The sequence below is a fragment of the Labeo rohita genome, chromosome 13, assembly GCF_022985175.1.
Source record: "Labeo rohita strain BAU-BD-2019 chromosome 13, IGBB_LRoh.1.0, whole genome shotgun sequence".
In the NCBI taxonomy this organism is placed as follows: Eukaryota; Metazoa; Chordata; class Actinopteri; order Cypriniformes; family Cyprinidae; genus Labeo; species Labeo rohita.
In genome coordinates, this window is record NC_066881.1 from 1,230,383 (window position 1) to 1,249,255 (window position 18,873).

Sequence of the window (18,873 nt, forward strand, 5' to 3'; positions counted from 1 at the left end):
GCTAGTTGTGTATTCAATATTTAGTCCGAGAGAGTATTGAAATATTACACTTACTATAAGTAAGTATACTACTAGTACACTGATATTTGTATACTTACTACATAAAGTATACTTAATAATATACTTGAACTTTACTTAAGTATAATGAAATAAACTTGAAGTATACTTCTTTTTGGTAAGGAACATCAGATGATGGAAATTTCACTATACTATTTGTACAGTAAACTTGAGCACATGTTGTACAGCTTCAAATGTGTGACTGTCAAATATTGATTTGTAGCCATTTTTATGTGTACTGCAATTTGCAGAGCTGAGAAAGGACTGCCTAGACATATAGCATTTTTTCGGGAGACCAAGAAACTGCTAGTCCTGTATACTGTATTGAAATTTGGCCAAATGTGCTGAGGATGTGGAATTTATTTATTTATTTATTTATTTATTTATTTATTTATTATTATTTCTTTTTTACTGTACTGTATTGTACAATTATTTGGTATTTGAACTTTTCTAGTGCTTTTCATCTACTGCGAGATTACTTTACAGTAGTAAAATGATTTTATTTATTTATTTATTATTTTTTTCCACAAAAGCTGAGTTATACATCTGTATCTGTAATTTAATTTATGTTGTATACTGTAACAGACATTGAGCGGCAAAAATAATTCCTGAATCCTAATGAGAGTTTTTTGTTATGGTGTTTTTGATCTCATGAGAGTTTACTGGGCAGGAAAGTCATCTGTAAGCATTTAGGATTACCTGTAATAACCAGATTGAAAAGTTTGAAACACAAATTTATGCTGCCTTGTCTTAAAGTCTTGTTTAAAGTCTTGTATAGTTTGGTTAGTTAGATGGGCTAGTTGTTTGCTAGGATATTCTGGGTGGTTGCTAGTGCTTGCTGTGCAGTTGCTGAGGTGTTGATAGTGTGTTCTGGGTGATTACAGAGATTCCCACCTCTGTTAATAACAGAAAATCAAACATTGTTTTTAAAACTGATCCATTTTCAGTGTTTTGATATTATTGTATTTCCTTCTAATGTTAGGAAATTCAAAAGTAGCTTATGTAATTTTAATAGAACTGCGTGTCTTCTTCAATGATACAAGCTCAGAAACATGTATAACCTGTTAAAGTTTTTTATATTATGTATTGACTTGGTGCCACGATATCGAAATGTTATTTATTTATTTATTTATTTTAAACAGTATAGATGAGTACTTAATGGTAATGCAATATTTGTGAACACAACTGTGTATGTCAGACCATTAATCCCCAAAAACTGGTGTCGCCACCCCTTTGCCACCCAAAATTTTTTTTAGATCCGCCCCTGGCCTGCCTCAAAACCACAACCACCGTACACGACTCCGCTCCATCCTTCAGCCAATGCCCAAGACATCACAGCCAATTAGCAACCTTGGGAAACCCCCCTTACTGCAAAGACTACACCCAAGGGAATCCCTTAACACCAAGGCAACACAAGTAAAACCTCTAGATTCTACCTGAACTGGTGCATTTGATATGAAGTTTAATAGCCTCACTGAGTACGAGGGTTAATTAAATGATTGATGGTTGTTCAGGTCCTAGCAATTGCATATATTGCTATAAACTTGGGATTTCATATTTTCACTCTTTTAACTCATTCTTTCCTCACTTTTCTTTTTCTGCAACCTGTGTGAATATGTGAATGCGTGCATCTAGATTAGTTTATATGTCTTAGATTTATCTAATAAACTCTTATTCATATTGAAAAGAGAAATATCTTGTGTTTTGTGCCTTTGTGCAATGGAAAGGTACTTTGGATATTAAAGGTTCTTAATGGAACCATAACTTTTTGTTTATTGAACTGTTTAAAAAAAAAAAAAAAGAATCAATATGTATGTAATATGTTTATATATATATATATATAAACATATTACATACATATACATATACATATATATATATATATATATATATATATATATATATAATGTGTGTGTGTGTGTTAATAATATATGTTTTTTTTTTTAAATGGCACACTTTGTGTGATATTAACTATATAAAATTATATAAATATATGAATTTTGTGATCATTTTAAATGCATTTAACAGACTGAATCACGCAGTGAAAGAACACACTCTAAATGCGCATTAGTCTAATTTATTAGATTTCACGGCCCTCTGGAGGAGTGTTTGTTTGTTTTTTTGCAAAGTACTCGATAATGTCAAGATGATCGCAGACGATATATCTTTCACACCCCTGAAAGTCCTGCACCACTGTCTTTTTGGATAATAATGTGTCTAAAACCTTTTGCAGAACTGTCAGAGCTTCATTTTATCCACTAATGCAATGATGCATGTATTTAGCTTACCTCTACATGTTTGCTAAGGGTTGATGTCGACATTTTATAAGCTGCTATATTGTTTGGTCTCCCTAGGCAAACAGTTTACACTGAGCTTAAATATGGCCGGGGGTTCACTTAATTTCCTTCGAGTTTAACTTCAGCAGAATACAACAGGGTTTCATTTTCAGCTAATTTGTTCTCCTGCGTATCATTTACTGCAGTAGTTTCAAGGATGGATTTTTTTTTACCCAGTAATTAACGTGTTTTAAAATGTAGCAAAGTAAGGGGAACGGCAAGGTGTTTTAGGTTGGGGGTGCTGTAATAATTTGATTATTTGGTGGATATTTAAAAATTCATTCTGATGTAAAACTAAAGGTCGCCTGACGGTGCGCTACGACCATTGTCATCTTATCTGAGTGCAAAATGCGGTAAATATATACAGTTATGAGCACAGTATTTAATAATTATGAACAAAGCATTACAAAACAAAATATACCATAAATGAAACCACAAAGCTGTATGTATAATTACAGTACAAAGTCATTTTAAGTGTTATTGCCATTAATATTATTTTCTTAAAGAAGGTACATGTAATATAAAAGTACATATGTGAAGATGTTTCGCACATGCAGCGTACATGTCACCGTCCGAATCCGTTCACTTAAAAATAATAAAGTTTAATCAAGTGTTTCCTCTTTTTTTTTTTTTTTTTGCAAAGCATAAATTTGTCAACTAGTGCTGTGCATATTATTAACACATTAAAAGGATAAAAATAAAAACACTGCATTTACAAGTTCTGATTTACACATGAGTTCAGGGAACTGTGCACCTTCTATATATGTTTATATTTAAAAGCTGCTTGTAATGGGCTTTGGTTCATCATGTGGCTTTCTCATCACCACCTGATCAGTGAATTACAGAGGTACAAAACTATTTCAGTACCTCAATAGGTTTATTAACATTATATCAGAGATATTAACATTATATCAGTTAATGAAAGGTAATTTACAGTATTTAAATGTAAATGTAAGTTAAAACCGTAAAACATAAAAGGTTACTACTGTATTTATTTTTACGGTAAAATTCTGGCCACCACAGCTGCTGTTTTTTTTTTTTTACCATAACTTTTACAGCTTTTTTTTTACAGAGTAGTTTATATAGAAAAGTTCACTTAATCTGTCCACAGCCTGAGATGGTGATGGTTTTCATGGGTTTTCCATCTCTAGTGCCCAGCTCTCCGATTCTCCTCACCACAGCCATGCCCTTTTTGATGAAGCCGAAGGCCACATGCTTAAAGTCCAAGTGTTCTGCTTTCTTGAGGGTGATGAAGAACTGCGAGTTGTTGGTATCTCTGCCACGGTTGACCATGGACAGCAGCCCCGGCCCTGTGTGCTTCACCTCGAAGCTCTCGTCTTCGAACGTCTTTTCGTAGATGGATTTTCCTCCTGTCCCATCCTGGTTGGTGATATCACCACCCTGAGTGACAGAAACCAAAGTTAGAAGCAGAAACACTCCAGATATTTCAGACCATTGCCATGAACTGTCCTGTCTATATCTAGTGTTTGATATGTTTAGTTCATAATGTTCAATATTGACTTGTCTTTCTCCATACATTCAGCAGATCTTTTAGCTGGTTTGATTAATTTCTGTTAATATTTAGAATATTTTTTATGTTTTCTGTTTTAATTTTAATTTTAATTTTACATTTTTAGCCATATTGTGTTTTTTGGCATTTTTATTTTTACATCGCTTTTATTCATGTTTATTTATAACTTTTAGTCTATTTAGTTTTAGTTGTTTTAGTACTTCAGATTATATGGTGCCCTGGAAGAATCTAGAATGAAATATGTTTTTTATATTTTATACCAGTTAATGTTTATTTTTATACAACAGTTACTTCTGGTCCTGGAATATGATAAGCTGAGAGGTCTTTCCAGCTATGTGTTCAGAACAATAATGAAAACTGTAAAAATGAAAAAAATTGTTCTAAATGTAAGAAGGTAGTGGTGTGCACAGTACAACCATGACTATAAGAATACAGAGGGATGATATCATTGGGATCAGAACAATTATTTCCAAATGATGAACAATAAAACACTGACAACTAATCAGAATTAATTCGAATTTAAAGGGCTAAGGCATTTAAAATGGCAGACGAAATTGTGGAGAAGCTCTGCACAACAGAGAGTGTAACAAAAACACATAAAGTTACCTTTTTTTAAATATAAAAATATAAAAAATAGTAAATATATATCCAGCGCCAGTGAAAAGAATGCATGATGTTATTCCACTACATTTACCATGTTATTCATATACATCCCATCCCTTCCCATCCCATGTCATACATCCCATCTCTGGCTGATGTGAACGTATAGTTATAGTTGTCGTTATCGTTCTTGCTGTGAAATGAGTATCGCCATGGGAACTGTTTCACAATTTCTATCACTCTGTTTGCAGCATTTCTCAAAGCGGTGTCATGGTGGACAGCCAAACCCACTAAAAGTGTTTGTGTCACAGAATGCAGTTTTAGAGTTTTATTAGGTGAGAATGTAGTTATTTAGACTTCATATATGCAGTATGTTTATTATAAAGATAGTTCTTATAAAGATAGCACCTATTCGAAAATTTCCTTTGATGTTTTTGGACATTTGAGCTCCACAGTGTCAGCGGCCGTTCAACACTCATGAACCCGCTGAGAGCAGGCTCACCTCGGCCAGCTCTTCTGGAATCTGTTGCTGGCTCTGTACCAGAGCACTGCCTTTGTACTTTTGACTGAATTGCCTAGCAACTTTTATAATGGCAACAGACACCAACAGGGGTAACACACTGACCCAACAAACGTGTCCACTGCAGTTTGCCTGCATCTGTCAGTCTAGTGTTAATGGCCTCTACTGCCAGGCATTTGTTGTTCTGCACCACATCCAGTGAAAATGGTCTTTAGCTGGTCTTTATTGTCTTTAGCTACATTGCGCTGCTTGCATCACACTGCGAAAGCGAAATAATCGCAGGTGTTTTTCACTGCAGGTTTTTAATAATAATAAAAAAGTGGAAACATTCTTAAAATAGATTTTAAGTATATATTTTTAGATTTTTTGTTTGAGAACCAGTTTTGGTCATTGTTGATTTGTTGATTTTATAGATAACAATCACAATGATTTTAACATTGAGAATCTAATTCAACTGCTGATCTATGCTGTGTTTTCATAATACCATAATAACAGTGGGTTCTCACCTGACACATGAAGTCTGGGACGACCCTGTGGAAGACAGAATGGCAGTAACCGAAGCCCTTCTCTCCTGTACACAGTGCGCGGAAGTTTTCTGCAGTTTTGGGGACAATGTGAGCGAAGAGCTCCATGACGATTCTCCCAGCAGCCTCGTCATCTATGGTGATGTCAAAGAACACCACAGGGTTGGACTCTCGTGAAAGCGCCTCGGCGGCAGACATCAGAGCGGCATCGGCCTGCGACATGCAGCTCTGGCAGTCGGTGAATGCTCGTCTGAAGGACTCGGCCAACTCTGGAATCTTGAACTTGACCGCCAGCTGCTCGACTTTCCCATCTCCCTCTGTGTGTGTGAACAGACATGCAGATGTGAAGACACCTTCAGGAGAGATATGTGTATGAGGTGAGGAGCGAGATTTGTACCAGAGTAGTCAGTGGCGGTCCACACCAGCGCGTTAGCCGAGGTGTTCATGGGCTTGAGCTCGATGCTCTGGCTGATGGTGTGGTTGGCGCAGACTTTCAGCACCTGATCGCGTCTCATCACCACACGGTAGCACTTTTTCACAGGGTGACAGAGGATCTTAATGTCTCCCACGCCACGCTCCTTCCACTGACTGAGCTCACGATCCCAACGGTACAGTTTGGCTCTTTCTTTGAACAGGATCTCTTCGTCCTCTTCACCGGACCTCACCTCCACCTGCAGGAGCCGCGTCAACACACGTCACACTTCTCTGTAGACATGAAGAGCACAGCTAACAGCATTACAAAAAAACACTCACCTCGGGCAGGGACACGATCGGCTCAAAGTGGATTTCGTCATTCTGGGGCGCCTCATCATCACTGCCCTTCTCCTTTTCTTCATTTTGTGTTGCTGCACTTCCAAAAACTCTTGCTCCGGCGTTTGACCATGTAAAATTAGCATCTGCAGAAAGAAAAGGAAAAAAAAGCTGGATCATCACACCACCAACATTAATACTGACAGCAGCAGTATGCTTCATATTAATACTTCCAATGAAGTCAGATACATGCAAAAAACAAGCATTATGAATAGCTTATAAAACAAGATATTTGAAAAGTTTGAGCTTGTTCACAGACTTTAGACAACAGGCCTGAGCACTAGCATGACATCAGAAAACACAGCCTGTCAGGAAAATACATTATTATGAAATGCAGAAATTAGTGAGTCTTCATGGAAACTGTTTATCATTCAATTTTTTTAGGTCATGAAAATTGAATGATGAATTGCTATAGGTCTTTAAAAACAAGACATTTTCTAAAGTCAAACAAAGATTAAATTAGATTAAAATACAAATAAAATTGACCTTTGTGTTTTAGGCAACATTAACTGCATTTACTGTATGCAAAAAAAACACAATTATTAGGCACTCACCTTGTTTGGCAAATGCAAATTCCTCTGAATTCTTTATCAAGCCTGCAAATGTTAACAAATTTGCAGATGCAAATCCAAAAGAAAGACCTGCTGGAGCAGAGCAAACACACATCACACACTAAACAACATTCAGCAGGCAGCTTGTTTGAGCGTCCCTGTACTTTACTCTGACCTGATCCTCACTCATCGTGCTTTTTTATCCTGTCATTGTACTTTTTATCCTGTCCTGTCCAAATAGGGCCTTCAGACAATCATATGTTGAAAGATTAGCTGTTGGAACGTCTCACAGTTGGGTTGATATATGGCTTCTGAGCTGTTCTGGTTTTTCAATGTAGAGGGAAGAAAATGCAACATCTAGTACTACTATGGTTACAAATGGCAATGGTTATGGCAATGGTTGGTTATGGTTCAACCATTTGAACTCTCTCTCTCTCTCTCTCTCTATACATACATACATATACAATAACTGCTCTCATAAAACTTTGACTGCCATGCCATAAGAGTAAAATATAATAAGAAAAAAATAATAAAAAGTGACCTTTTTTTGTGTCATTTTTGACCCATGTAATTTGCATTCTAATAACTGTGCTTACATTTTAGACAGCAGTTAAATTTTACAGATCTCCATTTTTTCCAACGTGTTTATTGCTAAGGTTAGCACAGCAAAAATAGAATAGACATAAGGTGCATCCCAAATCACGTACTTGTGCACTATTCTATAACGGTTTGTCGTATAAATAGTGCGAGTAGTGTGTTTACCCTGAAAATTCCAAAACTAAAAAGTGCACTTTAATTCCCCAGATGATGCACTTAAATAACAACAACAGAAAAAAAAATGAAGTGTGGAATGTTGAACAGTTCATGCACTCTGACGCAGCTTTAATTACGTGGCGAAGGGGAAGGGGCTATCAGACTCTGTTTATGAATGACAAAATAACCTTATATAATTCATACACTACATGGTTGAGTGCATAAGTACATAGTGTATAAGTGCATCATTTGGGACGCGGTTAGAAGTTTGTAGGTTTGGCCCTTGGAGCTCAAGCTATGCTTGTGCTTGAATGTTTAAAATGGCAAGACTGAAAAACGTGCCAATGCTAAACCTGAGTTCAGTCAACTGTCCCAGCCAATGGCCAGACCTCACTGTCTAGCACTGAGACCTAAATTAATCTCAGTAATGCATATCACAAGAGCAACCTACCATGATCAGATACTTCATCAGCTCTGTCCACATTCGGCTTTCCCTTTAGATTCCTCACTGCACTTTCAGAATCTTTATCTGTGAAACAGAGTGAAAACACACTGGTGTATATCTGAAGTTAATCATTTCTCGTGATGACACAGACTGTTTTATTTAGTTAGAAGCTGTGGATACTAGGCATGGCAATCAAAAACGCATGCTAATAAGCATGAGCTTTGAGCAGTTTAAGTGTACTAAATGACTGGAGAATTCTTGCATATTAGATTAACAGTTCACCAAAACATCCAATTATGACAGTTATCACTGCCTGGCTTGAATTTATATACTGTATTTGTATTATTGGATAAAGACAAGACCTGCCCTATAGTTTTTCACATTCTTAAAGCTGTTTTGCTCAGAAATATGCCAGAATACAGAAATCAAGTCAGCCATAACTACTGTAACAGGACACTAATTATGAGATGTGAAATCAGAAATCAAAATGGCAAGATGCAGTTGAGCTTTGCTTTTGTTACATTTAAATTGATGTTGCTTTTCTAGTTAAGATTCAAACAAGTCTGAGATATTTACTTAATAACAAAGGGAATGGCAAAACTAAAGGATTTAAGCTTACCAGTATTGAGGGGTTTGTTATCGTGACCACAAGCATCTACAGACTGATCTGAGGAACTTGGGGCTGCCTCTTTTTTATCCTCTTTGTGAAGTTCAGCAACATTTTTCAGGAGGTTTGATGTAGATACATTTTGTGACTGTTTGTCTGATGCTGTTGCCTCAGATTTTGCAATACCAGAGTTAAATACACCAACAGGCACTGGCGCGGAAATTGACACCTTTGAACTGTTTAGAGACCTTTTTTTAGCTTCAGGTGTAGACGTCTCAGTCTTCAAGTTTTTCAGTGATGCTTTATCATGTCTTGTACCAAACTGAATAGCAGTGCCTGGACTGATATTAGCTTCAAATGCTGTCACAGCAGGTTGGCAGATTGTTTTAGCCAAAAATTTCACTTCTTGTGATGTTGCATTACTTTTTTCAGTGCTGCAGGGGGCAGTGTCAAATGGGACCTCTGGAGCTGCAGACACTTTCTCATGTTGTGGTGCATCTGCCTGAATTGTTTTCTTCTCAGCCTGAGCTCCAACACCAGCAGATGTCACAGCAGCATCCTTCAATCCAAAACTAAAAGAAACTGGTTTTTGAGATCCAGATGTGAAGCTATTCAAGCTGACGTCACTGTTGACGGTGTTCTTGGCGGAATGTCCAGAAAGTCCAAAAGAAATCAATTTGGCAGGTGGAGCCACAGGGGCAGAGAATTTGAGGTCCTCTACAGGTTTTACCTTTGGTGTAGAAGGAGCTGCATTGCTGCACACAGAGGGACCTGTAGTAGTACAAACTGAGACAAATAAAAGGAATGTTTTAAACAGTTCTTGTATACAAAAGTGGTTCTCTTTTTTTCCCTCCATTTTCAAGGTTTCTGCAGATTTTAGTTAAATCTAAAACCTTTTTATGAGCTTGTTAAAACCAATTCTATATAAAAAAAAAAAACAGAGGAATAAACTGATACCGAACTGAACACAATATGTCAATATGTTCTCAGTATGTTCAACAGTTTATCAAAAAATACATATTAAGGGCCCTATGAAATGCATTAGATTTTTTTTTTGTTTTAATTGAATTTATAAAACAACTTAATTTATTCATTTACATATACAGATATATATATATATATATATATACACATATATACATATATATATATATATATATATATATATGTGTGTATATATGTATATATATATATATATATATATATATGTATATTGATGGGTTGCCGTGAAGCTCTGTGGCATATTTTGAATTTTTTACTGATTTTGGCATACTTGATTTAAAAGAGCACCGTACTCACATAGATTGGAGTAAATTGATAACACACGGATGGAATAATTAATACTTTTTATTGTATTTTTTTCATAATTTTTTGATAAACACAAAAAATCGAATTTGATTTTTAATTAAGTTTTATTTTGAAAGTCTGTTTTTTAAGATGTGTTTGGTCTATATCGATGCAGAAAGTTTCTTTTGATTCCAATAGGTGCCAGTAAACAGAGGAAAAAATAATTTTCTTTGCATCATTTAAAAAAAAAGTTATTGAGATTTATTTGAAAGGAGGCAATATGTCCTCTAGGGGTCTCCATTCTGCAAAATAAGGAATACCTGAATTCAAAAGAGTCCTATTCCCACATACATTGGGCTAAATGGATAAAAATGGTCTCATTTTACAAAAAAGCACCCTAAATTTTAACACATGGGTGGAATAATTCATAATTACTATTGTATTTGTTCATAATACATAATTTTCCAACTCTGCATTGAGCTGGCAGCTAGCACGCTAGGAGGCGGTGCGCATTTCGCATTCACTGCGCCCTCCTCCCTCCTGTTTGGGAAGGCATAAATCGACATTGGATTGGGCTAGGAGTTTAATCGATGTCTCTTTGGACAGATCTGATTGGGGGCTTTTCAGACACATGATGCATTACGTGATGACGCAATTGCCTGTCAACATAAACGTGTTAAAGGGGTCATCGGATGCCCATTTTCCACAAGTTGATATGATTTTTTAGGGTCTTAATGTAAAGTCTATAAAATACTTTGGTTAAAAATTCTCAATGGTCATGTAAAACAACACCCTTTTTACCTTGTCAAAATCAGCTCTGCAAAAATCATCTCATTCTGGTCGAGGCTGCTTTAAATGCAAATGAGCTCTGCTCGCCCCGCCCCTCTCTTCTCTCTGTGGAGTGACGAGCCTGTTTACTTTAGCCGCATTTAGCGTGTTTAGCCGCTAAACTTGCTAACTAGCACATTATTAGGAATTAGATTCATAAAAACCCCTTATACTCACTTCTGCTGTAAGTGAAGCTGGAACACGAATAATTCACACGAACATAGACGGATATATGTAGATCGAGAGGTGCATTCCCTTCACAAACAAACGTAATCCACTGCATCTTCAGCTGCTCAGATGTCGGGAGTAAATGACGACCACTATGTTCATTATTACATCCAGCAACACAACACCTCAATCGCTCAATCAGAGATATTCTTGTCTAACTTACATCGAAACAAAGAGGGTGGACTGTTCCAGCTGATCTGAGGTAAAACGCTCATGTCAATCAACTATCGTGGGAGCGGCCTCTGTGGGTGTGACACCACAACGACAGGCATTTGAGAACGGCTCGATTTGAAAAAGGGGATATTATTTTTCCAGATTAATTAAAAACCACTGCATGGATTTTTATCATTATAGAGTAGATTTGTACATGCACTGCCAACACACATTAATGTTCAAACAACATGTAAAAGTGAACTTAGCATCCGATGACCCCTTTAAGGCAAAACTAGTAGAAAATGCATCATTCAACTGCATCGCATGCATTGATCGGCGCATCCAAGACATTGTAGGGTGTTGTTTGGCCGTGCAAGTGCACAGAAAAGTAAGTGTAGTCTCATTTTAAAGATAACAACCTAATCTAAGAGCAGATATAAAGTTTTTAGCCACTTCTTGCACGTGGAAGTAGTAATTGGAGCAGAAATGTGACCTAACTGATTGTTTGTTTACACAAGTAATTTCTGTTGTCGTGATTTTTTTTTAAAATCATTCTCTGTAATTTGTTAGCTCTATGAAATCATAATTTGGTGAATGATAGCTTTCATGTGATATATGACTCATCTATGTTTGGGAAGTCTGAGCAATGTGAATATGAATATGATTATTAGGTCGTCTTCAGGAGGGGGGCTTGTTTGTGGGGGGGCAGATTCAGACCATATTATGATTTTTCTTTGTAACATAAATGCAAAAGTGATGGGATGGATAAGAAAGCTGAGGTTCTAAGCTTTCAAATGATACAATATTTGTCTAGTTCACTGCTCTGTAACTTATTAATTTTTACAATAACTTTGATGATGCAATTTTGGACCCCACCGGTGGGTCAGCGGTGTGCAGAGCTAAGGAAGTTAAGTTTGTGTGTTTGTGTGTGTGGTATATACATTAGTAATGTGTGCATTGCAGTTATATCTATGATTAATAAAAATGAATTAATAGAGGGTTCGCACCGACGTCACGTTCTGGTCAGTTACCCGGATACGCGGCCATTGCGGCGATACTCATATGTAAGCAGAAATATTGATTGCATGGTTAGTGGACCACTGAAGACGTTCTACTAATTTATGCTGCCTAAACCACAGAAAATGTATGAAAGCTGCTAAATCATATAGAGAAGGACTTAGTAAGCAGGAAAGGTCATTTTATTTTGACAAACTAAAGTTAATACAAGGCTCAACGCTAAGCGGCGATAGTGTTTCCTTGGTTACTGCTGTACACAAAGCTCCGCTACGCTGCTTTATAACACTGCTAGATGCTAGATGAAAAGGAAATGCCATGTAAACTTTTCTGAAAACAGACAGTTCCCCTCAGAGACACATTCATAAAAACTCCTACCCCCAATTCATTATTATGGGTTTCTTCCAATATTTCGTGCATCGTGAACAGTGAGATTGATCTGCCTGCTACAGTATTTTCTCCTTTTTATGTCCGTCTTCAGCTGTTAAGGGGCTTTTACAGACTAAATATAATAATAACATAATATTTCCACACAAATGACATTTTGGAACAAGTTTGTGTTACGAATGCAGTGCAGTGAATCACGACTTGCACGGGCCACAGGGCAGTCCATATTGTCCAGCCCTGTAATAGGTGATAAACATCCGTGCGATCTGCCCCAGTTGTCGTGGACTGATGACCATTCTATTTCTTATGCTGACATAATGAATTACTTTCGAAGCCTATACGCAAGCTCCGTTCGGTTCAATGGCATTGTTTACGCTCAATTCTGCCGCAATGGCTGACTTCCAGATTGATGACGTAATGTGAAAACACTCTATTGCGAGTGGAACACGGGTGGATAAGATAAACCATTAATGATGCAAATATTAACTACATTGTCTAAAATATCAACGTGTTTTAAATGCTTTTTTTTTTTTTTTTTCATCAGGCAGACAGGCATTCATTTGCAGACTCTCATTTAAAATATGCAAGTTTGCGGAAGGACCCATGAGAGAATTAAAAAAGGAAAGTTAAAAACAAAACAAAAGGAAGGGGGGAACCTGCTGAAAAAAACAGCATATGCTGTTAGCTATGTTTTGATGCTGGGATGCTGGTTAGGTATGTTTTGGTGCTGGTTTATGCTGGTCCTTTACTGGTTTATGCTGATCCTTGACCAGCAACATGACCAGCATAAACCAGCAAAGGACCAGCTTAAATGCTGTTTTTTTCAGCAGGGGAAACCAGTACTGTGTTGGAACATTTTAGCAAAGTGGTCAGTAAGGATGAATCAAATTCTGGGTATGTAATATGCAAAAGCTGTGAAGCGTTCAGGGTTCCTGCGGGTCCTTAAAAAGTCTTAAAAAGTCTTAAATTTATATGAGACGCCACGTAGCAAACTGTTACTTTCTTATTCCTTTCCAAATATATCTTAATACATATCACTATGCTGACATTATATAGGTAAATATAAAGATATACATGTTAAAAATGTATAAGAATGAAAAATTATATGAAACTGATAATAAGAAAACAGTATAATAAATACAAGTTATGTGTTATGTCAAGATATTTCTTATATTATTAACATGTGATGAGATGATGGAGGACTCATTTTTGGGAGCAGATAAATCTCCAGGACTTTACCTCCATCTGAGATCTTCTTGAGCTTCTTTTTGCAGAAATTCTCCAGTTTGTCTCTCAGCTGAACGACAGATTCTCTCAGGTCATCAAAAGAGAAGAGAGAACTGAAGGGATCATCATTTTCATCTGTAGGTTCAGGCGGTGCTGAGAGAGACTGGAAACTCTACAGAAAACAGAAATCAAGACTCATCAGCTCAACACTTCACCCAATAACCTGCACCAACATCAACTTCATTCTTCTCATATTCATTAAATTACATTAAAGCTACAGATTCTCGTATTTGCCGCTTACACTACATATGAATTTTGTAGGAAATAGTTTGGATGATAAAAAATCTGCTAAGAACATAAATGTCCACCTAACACAGGGATGGGCAACTTCTGTCCTGGAGGGCCACTGTCCTGCAGAGTTTAGCTCCAGCCCTAATCAAACACCAGTGTTGGGGAAGCTACTCTGAAACTGTAGCTTGACCAGCTACAAGCTACTCGTAAATTATAGTAGTTAAGCTACATTCAAGCTTCCCTTCTTCTTATTTAGGGTTTAAAACAACATATTGTAAAGCAATTATGATTTAAAAGAGTAGGGTGAATTTGGGTTAGGGTTAATTGGGACACATTTTTTCCAAGTCATTTAAATTACAAAAACTGTCCCAATCGACGGATTTTGTAAACTACCCGATACACACAATAATAATATATACATATATATATATATATATATATGCTACACTGTTTTAAAAGCAGCTGAGCTACTGTCATGCTACTGAAAAATGTAGTTACGTTAGTAGCGTTGCTACTTGTAGCTAGCTACTCCCCAGCACTGTCAAACACACCTGCCTAAAGCCTTCAAGTGATGTGGAATTGGTTGTGAGATAGTGTTTGAACTTGCCCATCCCTGATCTAACAGCTCAAGCACATCAGCGGAGTCCCATTGTATAGATTTGCTCAGAAAAAGTAACTCAAAGGTTATGAGTATACAGACCATTATTTATAACTTTAGAGCTGTTAGTGACACTAAAAAAAAATGAACAAGGACCTTTAAAACCCGGTCAGGTTTTGTTTGCTTTCAAATTAGAAAAAAATATTAGTTAAAAAGGTGAAATGTTAGTGAAGTTTTGTCTCATTCTGCTCTCACGAAATGTTTCTCTGTGAGTCTCCTGTCACAGCAGCATGTGGCTCAAGTCCACTATTATCCTGTTCTTTAAGATCTCTGTTACCTGCAGGAATTGGATGTGATCCTGTGTGTGTGAAAGCTGCTCCAGCTCAGCGTTTCTCCTCCTCAGATCATTGATCTCCTGCTCCAGTCGCTCCAGTCGTCCTTCAGCTCGACTCAGCGCTCGCTTTCCCTGATCTCTGATCAGTCGTATCAGCTCAGAGCGGCTTCTCTCAATGGAGCGGATGAGCTCAGTAAAGATCCTCTCACTGTCCTCCACTGCTGTCTGTGCAGAGCGCTGTTAGGACACACAGTGATTCAGGCTTCAGTGGGACTGAAAGAGACAAGAGAGTCTGAACTGAGACTGAGACAAACTTCTCTTCTTCTTCAGACTCACCTTATGAAACTCCACAGCCTCTCTCAGCTGCTGAAGATCTTTCTCTCTCTGCTGGATTCTCAGCTGAAACGTCTTCTGAGTTTCCTTCAGCGTGTGCTGGAGAAACACATGATAGTAAATGTCTCAGAAAACCACTATGTACATTTGACTTCAGTAAAAGTAGGGTAAGGCAGTTTATCTGAACTGATAATCAATGGCTGTAGGTTCAAACTCCAATAGGGATGATCGGTTACGATCATCATAAATTAATTAACATGGAGCATAAGGACCATTTCACCCTGCAAGCATAAGTATTCAGTCAGACATAGAATGCCATTTATCACTTAACTTGCATTTTAACAGATAGAAGTAGTAGAAGTTGTCAAATACTAATTGAATATTTTACTCCATTATTTGATGTTGCTTAATCAAGACCAATTTTACAAAAGATTGTACTGTAGGTTTACAGTGCATTTTCAGACGTAGCAGTGGAACGTTTCTTATAACTGCTGTTCATTTCTGCTGAAGTGTGCAGAGTGAATGCTGTAAGCTCTCAATATGGATGCCAATAAAAACAAGCCAAAGTGTTAACAATATTTAATCAGTGTCTAGTTCTAAATACCTGTGTCTCTGTCATCTGTGCCGCAGCTGATACAGTGTTGTGGTTTTTATGTTCATCCATCGTACACAGCAGACATATGCATTTCTGGTCAGTGCGACAGAAAACCTCAAGGATCTTCTCATGTTTCTGGCAGATCATCTCCTGCAGTCGTCCAGTGGCATCAATCAAACTGTGTCTCTTCCCTTTAAAGAAAATCTCATGTTGTTCAAGGTGATTCTGACAGTAAGAGTTCAGACACAGCAGACAGGACTTGACGGCTTTGTATTTTCTTCCAGTGCATATGTCACACTGCACATCTCCAGCTCCAGCGTAACAGTCAGATGAGAGTTTGGTCTTCTTCAGTTTCTCCACCACTTCAGCCACCACAGTGATTTTGGCTAAAGCAGGTCTTGGACTGAAGGTCTGTTTGCACTGAGGGCAGCTGTAGACTCTCTTCTGATCCTCCCGATCCCAGCAGCTTGTAATACAGCTCTTACAGTAACTGTGTCCACAAGGAATGGCCACTGGATCCTTCAGGAGATCCTGACACACTGGACATGTGAACTCCTGCAAAATTCTGGCTTCTTCCATTTTACTACGTGAATACAGAGACACATACACTTGTGTTTCTCTTTCCCTGAACTCAGGTGATTCCTGTTTTCTGCTTCTGTGTTTGAGTGACGTGTGTAAAACAGGTGTGGCTGCAAGTCTGTAAACTAGATCCTCATTCCTACCTATCTAACAAAGACAGAGCACATGTATTAACACTTTCAGCCAATGAAGCCAATATAGATCTATAGATTTTTGTTGTTGTTGTTGTTGTTTTTTGCCCCTGGATTTTTTTTTTTTTCATTTTACTTCCATCAATGGGCTTTTTGTATAAAAAAAAAAAAAAAAAAAAAAGTTTTCTTGTAATTATTTATATATTTAAATATTTATATATTTACTACTTATACTTATTATTATTCTATTTGCTTTGGATAATTAAAATACAATGTACCTCAAAGTTAACCCTTGTGCATCAATAAAAAAAAGTTACACATAGGTCCTTAGTGGACAAAAAAAGCTTGGGCACACAGACTTAAGGCTGGTCTCATTTTAAAGAAGACCCATGGCAGATTATTGTAAGTAAGAAAAGTAAAAAAAAAAAAAAAAAAAAATTTTATAAAACAATATTTTATATAAAATATGTATTTTATTAAATATGTTGAACTCTAAACCTGCTAGAAAACCAAAGCCATAAATCTAAACAAATCAAATTTGAGGTTGATATCTCTAAAAATGAGCTTTCGAGAAGATTTTGTTTGGGCACAGTACCAAATTTTCCCCTTTAGATGCCAGCAAAACTGCCATTATCTCTTCCTCTCTCAAATATTATAAGCACACACAATATTTTTATGACATGCATACAAACCACACCCTGACATCCATAGCAACACACCCACACAATTATAGCTGCATTATTTATCCAATTGGCTCTATAATATGCAGAAAACAGGAATAAAGCGAGTATGTGCTTTATTGGCCAAATCTGAAAGAATCTCACCATCTGGTAACAAATGGTAAAAAAAAAAAAATAATAATAATAACAATAATAATTTTGAAGCCTTGCTAACAGGACGAAAGTCTATTAACAAAAATTGCTTAATTTTACAGTCAAATGGCACTGTGATTAACAATAGCAAGTTTCAATGGGTTTCAGTGGGGACATTTCTGTCCTTAAGGTCCTGAGAGGAACTTTTTTTTTTTTTGTACCCAGTGCAAAATAGATTTATTAAAGGAAATGGGGGTGAAATAGTAAATTTCCAATAAAAATACACACCTGTGCTAAAATTTATGCAGCTGGCAATAAAAAAAGAAAAGGGCAAAAATGTCCAAAAGGTCGCACAAGGGTTAAACTATGAATCTCTTTATAAAAATTAGACCATAGCATAAACTAACAATCTGTTTGTTTGATTGGCAAACAGTATTGGTGACCACCGGCTTCCATTGCAGGGACAAATAAAAATAAATAAATAAATAAATAAATAAATAAATAAATAAATAAAATAAATACCACAGGGACATTTCTGGAATATTCTCTTTTGCATTTAACTGTTCAAAGCTGCTTGATTTAGAGCTTTTCTTAGAGCTTCTCTCTCTTCAAAGGATGTTGAACTTTGATCAGGATCCTCCACTTGTTCAGCTGAAATTTGTCTTAGTTTGAGCATATGACAGTCTGTTAAACATTACAAACGCTAACATTCCTTCAAATTTTAAGCAATGAAGATTAACAATATTTCAGAAAAAAAAAAAATCAAGTATTTATAGATTGTTCTCAAATTTGATCTCCATTGTATATATACAGTGCCCTCCACTAATATTGGTAAATGTGAGCAAAGGCAGCTGTGAAAGTAAATCTGCATTGTTTATCTTTTTGATCTATCATTCAAAAAATTCACAAAATTAAAGTAAAACAATTCAAAGTGGGGGGAAAACTCACATTATTTAATGTTTTTCTTCATTATACAAGAATGTCCTGGAGCTTGTGGGTGTTTAAACCTCGCAGCCACCATTACTGGTACAGACACGATGTCGTTTTCTTCCTCCGTGACACCCAGAGAAAACAAAAAGACAACAATCAACAAAGCATAATCCATAAATTGAGCAAGTGATGAACGCGGACCCTCAAATCTAAGCTCATATCTGAGAGGTGATTTCACGCCATTACACAAAATCTCAATAAAAAGATAGTCCAGGAGATCTGAATAGTTCGCGATGGCCAAAAACTCGTGAACATGTTGGTCCACTGAACAACTTGTTTAAGGGCAAACAGTATTCTAGTAGTGTCCGTTCCTGGCCAGTGTCCGTGTGAAAATCTGCTGGATCCTTGTATG

At 36.7% G+C, this 18,873-nt stretch overlaps 1 protein-coding gene across 4 annotated transcripts; it reads right to left on the reverse strand.

Annotated features, from left to right (window-relative positions):
• Window positions 1-3,006: 3,006 nt before the first annotated feature.
• LOC127175231 (uncharacterized) lies at window positions 3,007-18,597 on the reverse strand. 4 transcript variants are annotated; one of them, XM_051126175.1, is made up of 12 exons: window positions 18,480-18,597; window positions 16,019-16,731; window positions 15,418-15,513; window positions 15,085-15,318; window positions 13,871-14,030; window positions 8,747-9,520; window positions 8,134-8,211; window positions 6,933-7,022; window positions 6,322-6,464; window positions 5,966-6,239; window positions 5,551-5,885; window positions 3,007-3,794 (listed from the first exon to the last, which is right to left on the reverse strand). In XM_051126175.1, the coding sequence occupies exons 2-12, from the start codon at window positions 16,586-16,588 to the stop codon at window positions 3,486-3,488; spliced, it is 3,063 nt and encodes a 1,020-aa protein (XP_050982132.1). In that variant the 5' UTR covers window positions 16,589-16,731; window positions 18,480-18,597; the 3' UTR covers window positions 3,007-3,485. The 4 variants fall into 4 exon arrangements, with proteins under 4 accessions (XP_050982132.1, XP_050982134.1, XP_050982131.1 ...); XM_051126177.1 differs by having other exon boundaries at window positions 6,933-7,019; window positions 16,019-16,735; window positions 18,480-18,543; XM_051126174.1 differs by having other exon boundaries at window positions 16,019-16,735; window positions 18,480-18,543.
• Window positions 18,598-18,873: the final 276 nt, after the last annotated feature.